The sequence below is a fragment of the Marmota flaviventris genome, chromosome 9, assembly GCF_047511675.1.
Source record: "Marmota flaviventris isolate mMarFla1 chromosome 9, mMarFla1.hap1, whole genome shotgun sequence".
NCBI lineage: Eukaryota > Metazoa > Chordata > Mammalia > Rodentia > Sciuridae > Marmota > Marmota flaviventris.
The window spans coordinates 31,372,192-31,388,900 of record NC_092506.1 but is presented as its reverse complement, the minus strand read 5'-3'; the positions used below and the strand labels follow the sequence as shown (position 1 = coordinate 31,388,900).

Sequence of the window (16,709 nt, the reverse complement as noted above, 5' to 3'; positions counted from 1 at the left end):
GCCTCCTTGATTCACACACCGGCCACACAACTGTGTCAGAACCTCCGCACCTGCTGCTCCTTGGCTGAATACTCTTCTTGCACATATCCACCCGGCGCCCTCTGCTCCTTTCATGTCTCAGCTTATGTGTCACCAAGGCCTTTCCTGACACATCTTTACATCAGAGCCCAGCAGGACACTCCTTATCCTCTGACTGTTCTCCATGGCACTCGTTACTACTTGACACGAGTACACAGTGTTTGTTACAGCTTTTCTTCTAATTGGAATGTAAATTTCAAGGCAAGGATTTTGATTGTATTGTTGACTACAGTACTCAAATATTTGTTGAATGAGAAAATGAATTAATGTAGGAGAAAGGATTTGGGTCACTTAGAATTTTATTTTCATACTAACAATAACAATCCGAAAGGATACACAGATGTGACGTATAAGATATCCCATTATTTGTTTCCGTTTTTTTTTTTTTAATCTAAGGAATGACGACTTTAAAATTCAGTAGGTCCCAAAGGCAAGAAGGGGAAGACTTTGAAAATACTAAAACATGAGCTCCAGGTAGTATGATTATTAATTACGATAATGAAGAAAACAGAAAAACTTAAAGAGATCCATGTGGCTAAAGAGGGAGATGCTCAGATGAAAGTGCTCGTGCATCAACAGCAGATAGAAAGAGGAACACAGCGACAGAAATGAGAAGCAGGAGCTTCTACAACACCCTCCGACAAGCACAATAAATGAACAACCTGCCTGCAAGGAAAGACAAAGACTGACCAACAGCATCTTTTAAAATGGCAGAGTATAAAGAAAAAGGAAATGTTAAGCCTTCTAATTAATCAGACTGGTAGAGGACAAAAGAAAGGAGCAAAACAATTGAATTTATATATCAAGAAAACTAATATAGAAACCAAAGGTTGACAAATACAACCCCCATTGCCTTTTTTATGTCAGTTAGAAATATGTCCAGAATTCTCATTTCTCTCATCCTTGAGAAGAAACATTTTCCATAAGGCAGGTCAAGATTTAATATATTTATTTGTGCTTAAGAAGAAACTAAAACTCTAAGTAAATAAATACATAGTTGAGAGGGTTGAGCATGTAATGGGTTTATTTATTGTAATTTTAAAAGGAACTGCTAAGTAAATATTGTTAAACTTCTCAGTTTTAGCTTCTAATATGATAATTATCAATGTTACCCATGTAAGCAAGAGTTCTTTGGAGCCCTTACTGAATTTAAGCGTCTAAGAGGGTCATGAAACTGAAATGTTGGAGAATGACTGTCCTTAAGTAGAGAGCACTTTACACTTGCCCCATCGAATACTGAAGAAAACAACCCTCAAAAGGATTAAGATGACCCAACAGTAGCTTAGCTGCCAAACAAGCTTTAGTGCTCTTTAAACTTCAGGACAAAGTATGTTATGGAGATGAAGAAGGAGATTTCATAATAATAAAAGAATCACTTCATTAAAAAGACACAACAATCCTAAGCACATTTGTACACAATTATAAAGCTTCCAAATACATGAGGCAAGTCTGACAGAACGGAAAAGAGAAATAGACAAAAACTGTAATCTTAGTTGGAAATTTCAACAATCATCTCTTCAGTAGTTGACAGAACAAAGGTCCCCCTCCCCCCAAAGCAATAAATATACAGATATTTGAAAAACACAGTTAACTAGTTTGACCTGTATATATTAATATTCCCCTCAATGGCAGAATATACATTCTTTCCAAATACACAAGGATCATTTACCAACATATGTAAATTCTTCACATAAGATTGGGCCATAAAACATTTACAAGTATTGAAAATACAGAGGAAGTTTTCTAACCACAATGAAATTAGAAAACAATAACCAAAAGACAACTGAAAAGTTCCCAAATGTTTAGAAATCAACACATTAGTAAAAAAAAGTCACAGGTCAAAATTAAGTTACAAGGGAAATTGGGTCTATTTTGTACTAATGTTAACAAAAACACACCAAAATTTATGAAATACAGCTAAAACAGTGCTTAGAATTTAAAATCAATAAACTTCTACTTTAAAAAGCTAGAAGAACAAATTAAACCCAAAGTAGAAAAAGAAAGATAACTATAGAAATCAATGAAATAGAAAAATGAATAGAGAAAAATCAGTGAAACCAAAAGTTGTTCCTTTAATCAACAAAAATGATAATAATCATGTGATGAACAAAAGAGTAGATATAAAATACCAATATTAAAAACAAAAGAGGACATATGACTACAATTCTTGTAGCCATTAAAAGGATATCAAGGGAATATTGTGAATAACTTTACGCCAATAAATTCAACATTTAGATGAAATGGACAAATTCCTTGAAAGGCACAAATTACCAAAACTGAAACAAGAAGAAATAGAAAATATGAATATTAAAGAAATTAAACTCATATTTTAAATTTTTCCCACAAAGAAAACTCCAGTCCCAAATAGCTTCACAGATGAATATCAACCATTTAAGAATAAGATAGACCAATCTCAGACAGATACTGGGCTAGTGAAAAAATGGAAGTCTGTCACAGGAAGTGGCAAACTTCTAGTACTGGAAATACAATTTCTAGCATTCCTCCATCTGGAAGAAAATTAAAATTTCACTTCCAAATCCAGACTGTAGTTTCTTTTCACCATACAACAAGTATCATGGCCTAAGGGCTCATCATCATCCTTTTCTTTCGGAATAGGAGTTGAGACTGTCATCTCAGAGTCAGGTTAATATCACATCCATCTTTCCAGACTTATTTCAGACCCACCCATCAGGACCAGTCCAGGAGATGGGGGCATTATCTGAACATTCAGTCCTACGCTTCATAATTTTCCTTTTATCATTTTATAGTCCCATAAAATTGGTTACTTTATGCCTGTTATAAGGTAACCCTAAACATGAGGTTTTAAAAATATACGTGGTTGACTTGAGAAATGGTCCCAGAAAGAAACTGTTAAAAATACAAATCTACCCATTTACCCTTTTTATCATAATTGTTACAGAATATCTGTTTATTTTACTACACAGGGAATTTTAGCAAAAAAAATTGTAAAAAAATCAACTTCCCAGTCTTAATAAAATAAAGTCAATCTAACCGGTCTAGCATGGTACTTCTCATATTCTAACATATCTAGACCACAGAATTGTTTCTGGAAATAGTGGAAAAGAAGATGACTCTTTAGAACAGGTTAACAGTAGTTTCTCTGGCTGAAGAGTAGTGAGTTTAGTTTATCTGCTGTTCATCTCCCCTAACATATTCACATGCCCAAGATACTTCCATATTTCCTCCGAATGTCCAGGGTTCTGTAGAAACTTACTAACAAATCGCTTGTCTGCCTAACCAAAGATCCTCTGTAGAGTTAATTTTACAAAGTCATATACCATCAACACTAGAGGGGAAAATTTAACTTACCAGTCGGGCTATTGACACCCTGAATGTCGGACATGCCATATGGAATCGGGGAATGGCAACATTAAAGATCTTGTCTTTAAAGTAAAGAAAATGGAAGGTATAATATCCTTCCATATATCCTGATGTCGTAGAGAATGTGGTACAGCTGGTGTACTCATATACCCGACCTGGGCTGATGATAGGGAATTCACCTGCAGAGAAAACAGTAAAAATACACAGAAGTAGAAAACTTAGCTCCCCATTACAGTAAATAAGGTCTGTTCTCTAAGACACTATGTAAATTATGTGAAAGTAAGTGTACAATTTGGGGGTGGGGAATAACTTAAAAAGACACACAACAAAATGTTAACAATGAGGGAATTGTAAGCAAATATTTTATTCCTCTTGACATTTTTTCCTATATTCCCCAAATTCTCAACAATGTAGCAGATGGGGAATATAGCCTAAATCACAACAAAATGAAAAAAGGCACATAAATTCAAAGTGTTTTAAGGCATCAAAGACGAAATATTTAAGACATGAGTAATAAGCCAGGTGTGATGATTATAGGTCCACACCTACCATCCTAGCAACTCAGGAGGCTGAGATAGGGGAATCTAAGTTCTAGGCCAGCCTCTGTGACTTAGTGGGACCTGTCTCAAAGTTATGAACAAAAAGAATAGGAGATGTAGCTCAGTGCTAAAGCATCCCTGGGTTCAATTCCTAGTACCAAAACAGACATGAGTAATGAAAAAGTGTCCCAGATAGAGCTCAAACAGGGATAAGGGTAATCTGTTTAACAGCAGCAAGAGAATAAAACATAAGGTTGAGAACTTTCATCCTAAGTATTCAGAACAGACAAAATGTCGAAGTGAGAGTCCTTACACCAATAGACCAAATTAAAAAAAAAAAAAAAGAATTATGGCTTAATAAACTTCCTTAACACTAGATTCAGTCAAAGAAAAATTCACTGTATAAACACGAAGAGGTGGGTACAGTGGCAGATAGCTGTAATCCCAGCAATTAGGGAGGCTGGGGCAGAAGGCCATAAGTTTGAAACCAGCCTTGCCAACTTATCAAGACTGTCGAAAGAAAGAGAGAGAGAGAGAGAGAGAGAGAGAGAGAAAGAGAGAAAGAGGGCAGGAGGTGTAACTCAGTGGTAGAGTGCCCCTGGATTCAATCCTCATTATTGCAAAAGATAAACAAACAAATGGAGAATATTTATTCTCGGCAATGAATTAGAAAACGTTAAACTGAATGCTATGTACATGCAAGACTAATAATAAGAGTATACAGCTTAGATGCTATTTTCCTAAAGCACATTTTGAATCCTAAATATTCTGATGGTTCAGAAACTTAGGATAATCATAATTTTTTATTTTTTTTTAAATTTATTTATTTAGTGGTGCTAGAAATGAAACCCAGAGCCTTGGACATACTAGGCAGGCACTCTACTACTGAGCTACATCTTTATCCCCCTATCATAATTTTTAAAAAAGTTGAATGTCAATGGTAAGCAGAACTAAAGTGAAGGAAATTCAAATAATTAAAACATCTGTGCTATTAATTTCAACATCTCCCTCCAAACTTCAAAAAGATTATGAAGTCTATTTTCTCTGTTTATGCCATCTTAACTCACAAAATATAATAATGAATAATCAGTTTTTAAAAAAGAACAATGAAAGCAAGAATATTAACCCCAAATGAGCCTCAGGAAGAGAAATCAATGCCTGAACAATGGAGTTTGGTATAATTTTAGAAAAGTTAACTTTGTGTGTGTGTGTGTGTTTTGCTGGGGATTGAACCCAGGACCTCACACCTGCTGGACAAGCACTACACCACTGAGCTATACCCCTAGCCTTAGAAAAGTTAACTGATAACAACATCTATACAACACATTTATGGAGGCAAAGTCTAAAATTCCTTTGAATAAACTGATGTGTAAACCTAAAACTTCAGTTACATACCAACTACTCCAGGTCCTTGAACTTCTTCTACATCACCCTTGGCATTTGTTATTCTCCAATAGCGACTGTCCAACTGGCATGCTTTCTCAGGAAGTGCATCCTTTGACATTTCAATCCTGGAGAAAAATGATAAAAGATACAAATCTGAAATTTGTGTGTTTTCTTTTGTTTAAGAGCTACAGTATTAAGAGTTAATACATGAAAGAAAATTTCCAAAGGAAACTAGGAAACCCAAACAAAAGTCAAATATTATCTAAGTTCTAAGTTTTTCTAAGTTTCTCTAAGTTCTCAGAGATATTGGCTTAAATAGTTTAGTTCCCCCACAAGAAATGCTTTCACTCAATTTATGCACTTAACTTTCAGTGAGGATCAACCTTACAAAGGGCAACATAAATATAAAGAAATACAATGGTAAGAAGACTCTCTTGCTGTTCAAATAAAGATCTATTCAGCAAATGCTTTCTAGAGTATATTGCCATTAAAAAATATCCAAAGAAGTGATGGTATTTCTTTCCCAGTTTTGTTTCATTTCCATCAGCTTCTAAAAAAAGCTCAAAGCAAAATTTCAACAGTTACCAGAATTAAACTTCTCTTCTGTTTCTCCATATTATCATCTCCCTCTTTCTCTAGGAATCTGCTATCTTTTATTTTCACTTTGAGTGCCCTATAAGTACATATTTTAAGTGTTTCTTAATCCTACAAGGATCTCAATTAAATAAAACAAAAACCACTTATACCTATATATTTGGACATTTTAAAGGCTACATGTAATACCAAAATCCCAGGATGCTTTCTCATGGGTATATATTATTAAAATACCTGAAGTATGTATAGAAGCCCTTTTTTGGGGGCAGGGACAGGGTGGGGAGGCAGCCTGGGGATTGAATTGAACTCAGGGGTGCTTAACCATTGAGCCACATCCCCAGTCATTTTTTAATTTTTTTTATTTTGAGAAAGGGTCTCAACTAAGTTGCTTAGGGGCTCACTAAGTTGTTGAGGCTAACCTCTAACTTGTGATCCTCCTGCTTCAGCCTCCAGAATCGCTGGGATTACAGGCATGCACCACAGTGCCCAGTTTACATGCATTTTATATACTAAAATATATAAAGATATATTTTAGAGGCTGGGGTTGTGGCTCAGCAGTAGAGCACTCGCCTAGCACATGTGAGGCCCTGGGTTCAATCCTCAGAACCACATTAAAAATAAAGGTATTGTGTCTAACTACAACTAAAAAATAATATTTAAAAAAATACTTTTAAAAATTTTACATTTTATATATGAAATAAACAGCTTAATATTTTCTATAGATATATTAAAATGAAATATATATTTAACATATGTAATATATTTTATATATTGTAAATATTTAAATTAAACATTTCCTTTATAAAATACGCATCTTATTTTAGAATATGAATATCCATAAATATTTTTCTATAGAAACATACATATTTTATACATATAAAATATACATTTAATGTATAAAATATATAAAAATGTCTTTTAAAATAAAGTATCCTTACTCCCTTGAAGACTGTCATAACACAGAATACTTCTAACAAAAGTAAGTTTTAAAGATTTGCTTTTAATCAAATCCACAATAACATGTATAACCTACATACAGCACTCAGGAGATATTTATTAGATTTTTTCAATTGAATATAGACAAGAGAGATGAAACTTATAATGCAAGGTTTTATGTTTGGCAACTGACAGCTTCTAGAATTCATTACAATTCTAATATAGAGCTTTGATGATTATAACTCAGTTATAATCACAGTACCTGGCACAAAACTTTATACCCAGTATATGGCCAAGAAATAATTTAAATAACTTAGAGGTTAATAATAAAGTCAAAGTCCATTACAAAAACTCTATGTATCTACCTTCCTCCAAATTTCAGCAAGAAATTATCTTTCAAAATGCATTTTAGGGCTAGGGATGTAGCTCAGTAGTAGAGAGCTTGTCTAGCATACACCAGACCCTAAGTACAAAGTCTTTTATATATCACATCAAATGGGGCAAGAGCAACCCACTTATTGGATATATTCCACCATGAACTGAAAGGCGGCCCCATTTAAAATTCTCACCTGATGCGATATGTAAAGAAATAGTGGGGTGGGTGGACAGAGCTGAGTTCTGGCAGAAATGATGTGGAAACTGACACTGTTATATCCCCAGTTGTTGCCACACACTCCGGATCGTGAACATATCTAGAAAATTTTAAAAATTAAATATGTTAAAAACAATTTCAATTCCACAAAAGGTTTAAAAAGATACAATGCACAATTGCTTATACTTTAGGATGAAAATTTAAATTGAAATCATATTAAATTTAAAACAAAATTAGAAACATATTAAACTCTGGCTTAGTAATGACAGCAATCAAGGACAATGACCAGTGGTTCAAATAATAGATTGCATTTGATAATTATTTTGGAAACTAAAATAAAAATAAAATTTTGGAAATATCTGAAATCCAGCTACATCTGCTAAATGATGGCTCTGACAAGAAAAAAATGTATAAAAAATATATAAGTATGTACTGTGAGCCTCTAATGTATAATTAAACTACTGTTCCTGTCTCTATACCAAAGGCATCTAATAAGTAATTAATATATTGTTTCTGCCACAAAAGCTACTATGAACTCTAATACTAACTATAACCTTAAATGCTCCATTTAGAGATAATAAAAAATATTTGCCAGGAGTTGCTGTCTTGCCATTCATAATAAATCTATTCATTGGCAAAGAGTCTTTTTTTTCCCCCAGAGAAACTATATACCTAATATTGATTCATAGCTTCTAAATTAAATTCAGTTTTCTGTCTGCATGCTCCAAGATAAGAAAAATCCTAACTGATTAAGTATTTAAATGTTTTGGCTTTGAAGTTAAGAATAAAATAGTAAGATTCAAGATAATGAGAGGTTCTGTTATTAACCTTCTTGGGGAAACTTCATCTCATGATCTGTGATGAATGGCTTTTTCTGAATTTTAATCATTTCCATCCAAAAAGCCCCAAATGAAATACCTGAAAATTTGGTCTCTGATGATGGGGAAGCCACCTGATACAACATTGTTGACATAAGAGGTAAACCAGTCAGTAAAAGTAGCACCTATAAGCCAGAAAGGGAGAAAAATAAGAAAAAAAAAAAAAAAAAAGGACAAATCATTTTTGCAAAATCTACACAAGAAACAATTATAATTTCTCTATGTTTAAGGTGTGATACTAAAACTGGAACTATTTAGAGATATCTTTTCTCTATTCTATCTACGTTATTTCCTTAGAATTCTCTCCCTCTCCCTCCTCCCAATTTTTGTTTGGGAATCCCACAGCTATCTTCAAACTATTTTTTAAATGTACTTGATAACACTTTCTGGTACAATAATGAAAAACCTGCCTATAATTTCTAAAACACATAAGACAAAGGAGATACAGCAATGTCTAGGAAGAATCTATAAGAAAAATACCAGCACCTATTCGCAGATGAACAGTATACATACTGGTTCAGTTACATCCTGACTCACATTCAAAATTCTGGCACAAGCCAGGCTTAGTCTGGTCATCTACCAAGGACATGGCACTGTAGAGTTCTGGGCATCAGGCCAATCCCAAAGCGGTCTAGTTGCATACTACTACATATTCAGTCGCTCAGTGACCTTTATATTCTCAGTGACCAGCTTGAAGCAGAAAAGAATTATGGGAACAGCTGAGTCCAGACCCAGAATGTAGTAATAGGATCAATGACAAGTATTTAGATGAGTCATATTTATATAACTAGGTAATACAACATAGCTCCATCAGACCCTGTGATTTATTGTTAATACAGCTCAATGTCTAACACATATTAATCCCTTAATTAATGTATTCAATCAATTTCTTTGTAATCTGGTTTCAATTAACTCAGTTCTGCATCCACCAAACTGAATGTTAAATGCTAAATGTATAGTTCTTATTATCTTATTTAGGGTATGATAGAAGATACAATTTAGCTTAAATCTGAGAATACAAAGCTTTCAAATTTTAAAGGCACTGACTAAGAGAAGGTAAACTATAATAGCTGGCTTTTTTCTCAGTGTCTCCTAATGGCCCATCTGACTTGACCCATTATTTATTAAATGCTATTTTGTCCAAAGATTGTTGATCAGCCATCCATTTTTTTTATATTTATTTTTTAGTTTTAGGTGGACACAATATCTTTATTTTATTTTTTTTATGTGGTGCTGAGAATCGAACCCAGTGCCTCACGCATGCTAGGCAAGCGCACTACCACTGAGCCACATCCCCAGCCCCAGCCATCCATTTTGAATAAGATATTAGGGAGGTATATGAATAATATCGTTAAAATTCACAAAAGACTCTAGGTTTGATCCACAGGTACTACAAAAGAGGAAAAAAATCATAGAAGGTATAATTTTACATTTTATTTTTTATTCCTTGCATGTACCTCTTTTTCATCTCCTACTAGATTTCTTACTTTACATATTTTAATGTATTTTTACTCAAGTTTACGTTTTTAGAACTAGTAATTTCACTGAAGAGTTTTAAAAATCATTTCGTGTACCTCATGAAATGTCACATAAGAAATGAATTTTTTATGGTTTGCATCAAAAGGAAATTGGCATGATATACTTAAGTGTACTTTAACTTATTACAAAACAAACCAATATATGTTCTTTAAGGTAAGAACAGAGTAGGCAGCATTCACTATTAAGCTCATCTTAAGTATCTATTAATAGAGCACTGAATGCCTAGAGCTATCATCCCATGAAACTGAAACCTAATTGAATTCAGATGCAATTTACATGTTCTCAAGTAATTTACCTTCTAAACTAAGCCCATGTGTGAATTTCTTTGGTAGTAGTGGGTTTTGCCAAGATAATAAAAGGAAACTGCTCTTTCCCCAGCACTGACTTCCCACTTCCTCTCTCCTCAGTGATCTCACATCTCTTTTCTTGCTCTCCCATCCTAGGAGAAATCCCAGCTTCTATGATAGCATTATCAGACTACTGTTAGTACTCTGTTGCAATGGTTTCTTCTGTACTGTATCAGATTAACACCAAACTAAGAGTAAGAAACTCAGAGACTACCAGCAGCTTACCTTATTGTCCCAGCAGCCTCTAGTTCATGAACTGAGTAGCACTACTGAGCTAAAGCTGTGATGGTCATCTCTGAAGGTGTGTCATGCAAAGATGCCAGGGGTGGGGGGTGGGGGGCAACCAGCATGTGCACAATCTCCAGAAGGTGCTTAACTTAAAACCAGAGACCACATGAGTCAGAGTGAGTTGAAAGCTAGGGCCTAAATTTAAAAGCTTTTTACAACTTACTAGGTAAGTTTTTTTTTTTTTTTTTGGGGGGGGGGCGTGGAGGAGGCAGGTAACTCAGGGGCACACTACCACTGAGCCACATCCCCAGCCTATTTTGTATTTTATTTAGAGACAGAGTCTCATTGAGTTGCTTTGCACCTTGCTTTTGCTGAATCTGGCTTTGAACTAGCGATCCTCCTGCTCAGCCTCCAGAGCCACTGGGATTACAGGTAATGTGCCACCACGCCTGGTGAGATCTTCTTGATATTATAAAGTATGCCACAAACCTGGGCTATGTCACAGAATGGAACAAGAGGACATTAATTTTCTGCTTAAGAGTTCAATTAGAAGATATAATTAAATAGTAAATACAGACAACTTAACCAGCAAGGCCTTTTTTTTTTTTTGCTGCTGGTGATTGAACCCAGGGCCTTGCATATGTTAACCACATTCTCTACCACTGAGCTACCCTCCCAGAACCCCTCTTTACTATTAATATGTTGGAATGTTTAATGTGCCAGCAATGCCTTTAAAAGCCAGGACGGTCAGGAAGCTTCTGTTAGATAGATAGAAGGTAAACCTGATAAGACTGAATAAAGAATAAAAGGGTAAGCTGCATTTGCATACCAACTGAAAGGTTCTTAAAAACCATGCATGATGGCACACACCTATAATCCCAGCTACTGGGCTCAGGCAGGGGATGGCATGTTCAAGACTATACTGTACAACTTAGCAAGACCCTGTCTCAAAATGAAAAATGAAAAAGGGATGTAGTTCAGTGGTAAAGTGCCACTGGGTTCAATCTCCAGTACCAAAGGGAAACTGTAAGAAACACCCTTTTATGGCCAAGAAAAACTAGTTGTGCCAAGGAGTTTCTGAAGCACATAATTCAGACTGGTCTTGAAGACTGCTGCTTCTTGGGTCTCTATTGTGATTTATCATTCATTATCTTACTACACCAATAGCACCAAAAGAGAAAAAGTATAAAGTCACTTTATATAACTCTATCTCCAATTATATATTAATATGATCAATGGAAGATGTATGTATGTGTTAAGGAAACTACACATACAGCAATGCCATGTATCTCACTGATCTATAAGAGCATTAAGAGCACAAGATCACATAGGGCACAATTTTTTTTTCCAATGATAGCTGCCATGTAGTACTTTATAAATCAAAAAAGCCCTAAAACATCCAAGTATAAAACTGCCAGCTGCTCATAACTGTAAAGGTTTTACCAACTCATTTTTTTTTTAAACTGGGAGGAGGAAAGGGAAAAAATTACATTTTTCTTCTCCTACCTATGATAAACATGTCAATAGCAGCTGGGTTCCGAGCCATTTGGTCCTAAATGAGAAAAAGAATGTAATTGATATAAATACATTTATTTCATTACCTGGATCTTTTCTTGGAACAAGGCAAAACAGATAATAATAAAAATTAGTGTTCTAACCAACATTCAGATATTCCTCACACTTTTAGTTCCAGTTCTTATACTTTTTTAGGCTCTTTCTATAAAGTCCTTGGAAGAATGCAGGACACTTCTCAATAAAATAAACTTAGATAGTGCTAATATTGTTCCAGTGAACTTAGGAAATTCTCCTTCAAGAACATAATTAGGAAGCTGAGGTTATAAGATATATGGCTTGTTAGCCTAGAAGAAAGGGCTTTTGGTTTCAGAGTCAAGAGATCTGAACAATTCTAGGATGTTCTAAAGCTAAATTTATTAAAAGTCAGAAGCATATGTTACAATTAATTACTTCAACAAGAAGTTCTTCATTACTTTCTCTTAAACTTAAAATGTCTTAACACAAATCACAGCTTTCGGTCTACATATACAATAGCATGCAATGTTTGCCCATGGTAAAATTTTCTTTTGGCATTCCATACCATTATGTCAGAATATCAGCTCTAAAATGCACAATGCTCTGTATCTCTTCTACAACCCTGATAACATCTAAAGCACACCTTTGTATGTTTGTTAGTATGTATCCCAAAAACCACATTAACACTTCCTACTTACTGGACATTGGTAGAAAACTTCATTTTTGTTTCGGCCCTCCGCAGCTTCCACTGCTATGTACTGACTCAAACCAGTATGTATGCAAAAAGTTAAAGGGAGACAGTATTTCAGCCCCTGTCTCTGCTGGAATCCTCCGGCAGCCGTATCAACATCTAACAAATCTTCAGAACGATAGTGATTAGACAGCGCCATACTTCCCAACAACCTGAGGAGATGAAAATGAAATGAAAAAACTCACAGTGTCAAACAAATAGCTGTGCTTCATATTTTTGATGAGTAATTTCATACTGATGACTTTATAAGTACTGATTAGCATAATTCTAAACAGGGAAAACCAAAACACTACAGTTCTACATATTCAAACTCTTTTTGATCAGACAGAAGGTTCTGATTTAAATTAAATGTCTAAATTGTCTAAATGTCAGCTTAAAAAAAAAGAAATGTAATTTCTTTAAAGAATCCATCTTGCCATGATCTATTCATTTGCCAGTGTTTTGCTATATGTATGGTTAATTTAATTTTTAAAGGGATAAATTCTCTGATAACTTTATCTTGATACATCCTTTAGTTTACTTCATGAAACCAGACAGTATAATCAGGCTAAACATTGTAAATCAGATAAACTGGCCTCAACTATGTCCCAAATTTCACAAACTTGAAATCTGCAAGGTAAAAGAAATCAATCTTGCTTCATATATGTGGACAATAATATAGATAAAGGGTTACCTGATGGTTCCTAATGTGATTCATCTTTTTAGAAGTCTTAAATAGGCCATTCAATTATATGTTGCACTTGAAAAAGATAAAACTCTTTTCTTTTTTTAAAATTTTCTGGTACTGGTGATTAAACCCAGGGTTTAATGGCAAGCATTCTACCATTAAACTAAATCCGCAGACCCAAATTATCACTTTTTTTTTTTTTTAACATGTAGACTAGATAGAATCTATATCAAACTCTCCAAACAATTTACCTGGCCTATAGCAGGATGAACATGTCAAGAGTTCTTAACAGTTTAATTACAACATATTCACAATTATACTTAAGCCCTCTCCCCTCTTACTCATTTCCCCCTTCCTTCACCAGACTTCACTTTTTTTTTTTTTAAGAGAGAGAGAGAGAGACAGAGAGAAATTTTTTTAATATTTATTTTTAGTTTTCGGTGGACACACATCTTTATTTTATTTTTATGTGGTGCTGAGGATCGAACCCAACGCCCCTGAAATGGTATCTTTATGAGATATATTTATTTTGATAAACTTAAATTCAAGTTATAGATTTTGTATAATGACTGCTGTAAGGAGGAAGAAGAAATTCTTATATATGCTTTAACTGTTAAGGGTAACTAGAAATACAATTTATTTACTTTCATTCTAGAAAGTAATTTACATCACTAAAATAATCATAACATTGAACACCTTACCCAGGAACCACTAACTTCTGCCCATTGTGGATTCGGTATGAGCACCGATAGTCATCAGGAAGCTTGCAACCAATCTGTGCTTCCACAGCATCTAGGTCTTCTTCACGAGCTCCCTCTGCAAATGCACACCAAAGAAAGAATTATGAAGATGCAAAGCAATCTAAAAAGAAATAGAATCTATCTGCTAACCTCTGAAACAATCTCTCAACAAGAGAATTCTGTCCAAATTGTATTACTGAAATATAGGTAAATGAATTGAAATTTATTTGAAGCATGGAATGAGCAAATTCTTTAGTTTCCTCTCAACAGGACTCATTAAAATGTGGAAATGGGTACCCATGAGATGCACAATAATTGTATTACAATACAGAACAAAGCTTGGGGTAGATCTTGTTTTTCTAAATCTGATTTTTAAAATCTGTTTATTTAAAATAAAAATTAAAAAATACCAGAAATTCTCTAAACTGATATTGCTCTAGAGTTTTAACACAGTCTTTTTATGTGAAATATGGGAACATATGGAACAGGTGTAGTTCATGCTATGAGGAGGCCACTAACTTGAATTTTGCATGTTTAAAAACTTGCCACATATTCTAGATTTTATTTAAAGGTAGGAAGGAATAGCAAACACCTAGAGAAGAAGATATCCACTTTCAACAATGGCCCAAGTTGATCAACACTTTAGGTAGCTGTGCTGCATTGCTCAAAGGTTAAAAAAAGAAAGAAGAAGAAAAAAAGAAAGAATTAAAGAAAGAGAGAGGGATATCTAGTAAACAATCAAAAAAACTGGGTCTACATAAAACCAAGATCTGACTTGAGGTGGAAAAAAAAATATGTATACACACACACACATACACACAAACTGATTTTAAAAACACTAGTTTTTGTTGGCGAGAATCCAGAAGGGTCATATCCCACAGATAGGGGTGAATGAAAATAGATCAGTCCTCACAAAGAATAAAGCCCAGATTCCAATGTCTGAATGGAACAAGGTGATTTGTCCAAGGATGAGCTGCCAATCAAAAGCAGAAATAAATCTCTGGAAAATAATGTTATTCCCCACGCTCAAGTAATGTCTAGCAAACAATCAAAAAACCAAGGTCTACATAAAGCCAAGATCTGACCCGAGGGGAAAAAAATACAGCCAAATCTATAATACATCAGTTCCTGAAGTCAGGAAACATGACAATTGATGTATTCAATAAATTAAATGACAGGACTTTCAGGAGAGAACTAGAAATTTAAAACTAAATTGAATGAAAATCTTAGAGCTAAGGATTATAATAACTAAAATTAAGAATACACTGAAAGGGGACTGGGGTTGTAGCTCAGTAGTTGAGCACTTACCTCGCATGTGTGAGGAACTGGGTTCTATCCTCAGCACCATATAAATAAATAAATAAAACAAAGATATTGTGCCATCTACAACTACAAAAAAATTTCTTTTTAAAAAAAGAATACACTGAAAGGGTTTAACAGCAAATTATAAAAAATGAAAAAGGAAAAATAAACTGGAAACTGGATCAGAAGACAAAAAGAGGTGGGAAAATAAAAAATTTTTAAAAATAATGTAATATTTTAATATTATTTTTAATATTTATTATTTTTAATAAATAAAAAGAATGTAAGACACACTGGGAGGACACAATGAAAAGATCTGAGATACATGCATTGGAATTCTAGAAAGAGAAGAAGAAGAAAACCAGGAACAGGCAGCATTTTTGAAGAGGCAGTCGCAGAAAATATCCAAAACTGATGAAAATATCAAACCATGATACAAAAAGCACCCTACAATTGTATTGAGACAAATCACTGGTGAAACTGCTGAAAGTCAAAAACAAAGAGAAATCTTAAAAGCAGTTAGAGGAGGGTAAAGGGGATATAACCAACTTTCAAAGGAACAAAGTAAGACTGACAACTGAATTCTCAATAGAAACAATAGAAGTCAGAAGAAGGATGTCTTCAGAATGGTGAAAAAAATTAGTGTTGCCTAGAATTCTATATGCAGTGAAGATATTCTCCACTGGGGAAGATGAAATATATACATTTCTAGACTAAGAAAATATGAAAACATTCAGAAGTAGCAGTCCCCTATTAAAAGAAAGACTGCTGGGCACGGTAGCACATGCCTGTAATCCAAAGTTTAGGAGGATGAGGCAGATCAGAAGTTCAAAGCCAGCCTCAGCAATTTAGTAAACCACTTAGCAACTCAGGGAGACCCTGTCTCTGAATAAAATATAAAAAATGGGCCTGGGGATGTGGCTCAGTGATTAAGCACCTCTGGGTCCAATCCTCAATACAAAAAAAAAAAAAAAGAAAGAAAAACTAAAAGGAGCTGAGCAAGGTGGCTCATGCCTATAATCCCAGGGATTTAGGAGACTGAAGCAGGAGGATTGAAAGTTTGAGGCTAGCCTCGGCAATTTGGCAAAGTCCTGTCTCAAAAAATATAAAATGCTAGATGTAGCATCATGAATTTAATTCAATTTCTAGTACCACAGACAGACAGACAGACAGACAGACACACACACACACACACACACACAAATTATTTAGGGAAAAATAAAATATTCCCAGATGGAAACATGAACATATAGGTAGGAA

At 34.4% G+C, this 16,709-nt stretch overlaps 1 protein-coding gene across 2 annotated transcripts in view; it reads right to left on the bottom strand.

The window, feature by feature from the left end:
- Positions 1-16,709, bottom strand: part of Fbxo3 (F-box protein 3) — a 31,551-nt gene that overhangs the window by 2,486 nt on the left and 12,356 nt on the right. Inside the window, exons 4-11 of one of the 2 annotated variants that reach the window (XM_027936476.2) lie at positions 14,109-14,223; positions 12,688-12,892; positions 11,966-12,011; positions 8,386-8,470; positions 7,445-7,567; positions 5,355-5,470; positions 3,409-3,599; positions 360-2,354 (exon numbers count right to left, since the gene is read on the bottom strand). In XM_027936476.2, the coding sequence (XP_027792277.1) occupies positions 2,346-2,354; positions 3,409-3,599; positions 5,355-5,470; positions 7,445-7,567; positions 8,386-8,470; positions 11,966-12,011; positions 12,688-12,892; positions 14,109-14,223 (890 nt within the window). In that variant the 3' untranslated portion in view covers positions 360-2,345. Of the gene's footprint in view, positions 1-359; positions 2,355-3,408; positions 3,600-5,354; positions 5,471-7,444; positions 7,568-8,385; positions 8,471-11,965; positions 12,012-12,687; positions 12,893-14,108; positions 14,224-16,709 lie in introns of those variants that run through there. The other variant, XM_027936475.2, reaches the window with a different exon arrangement.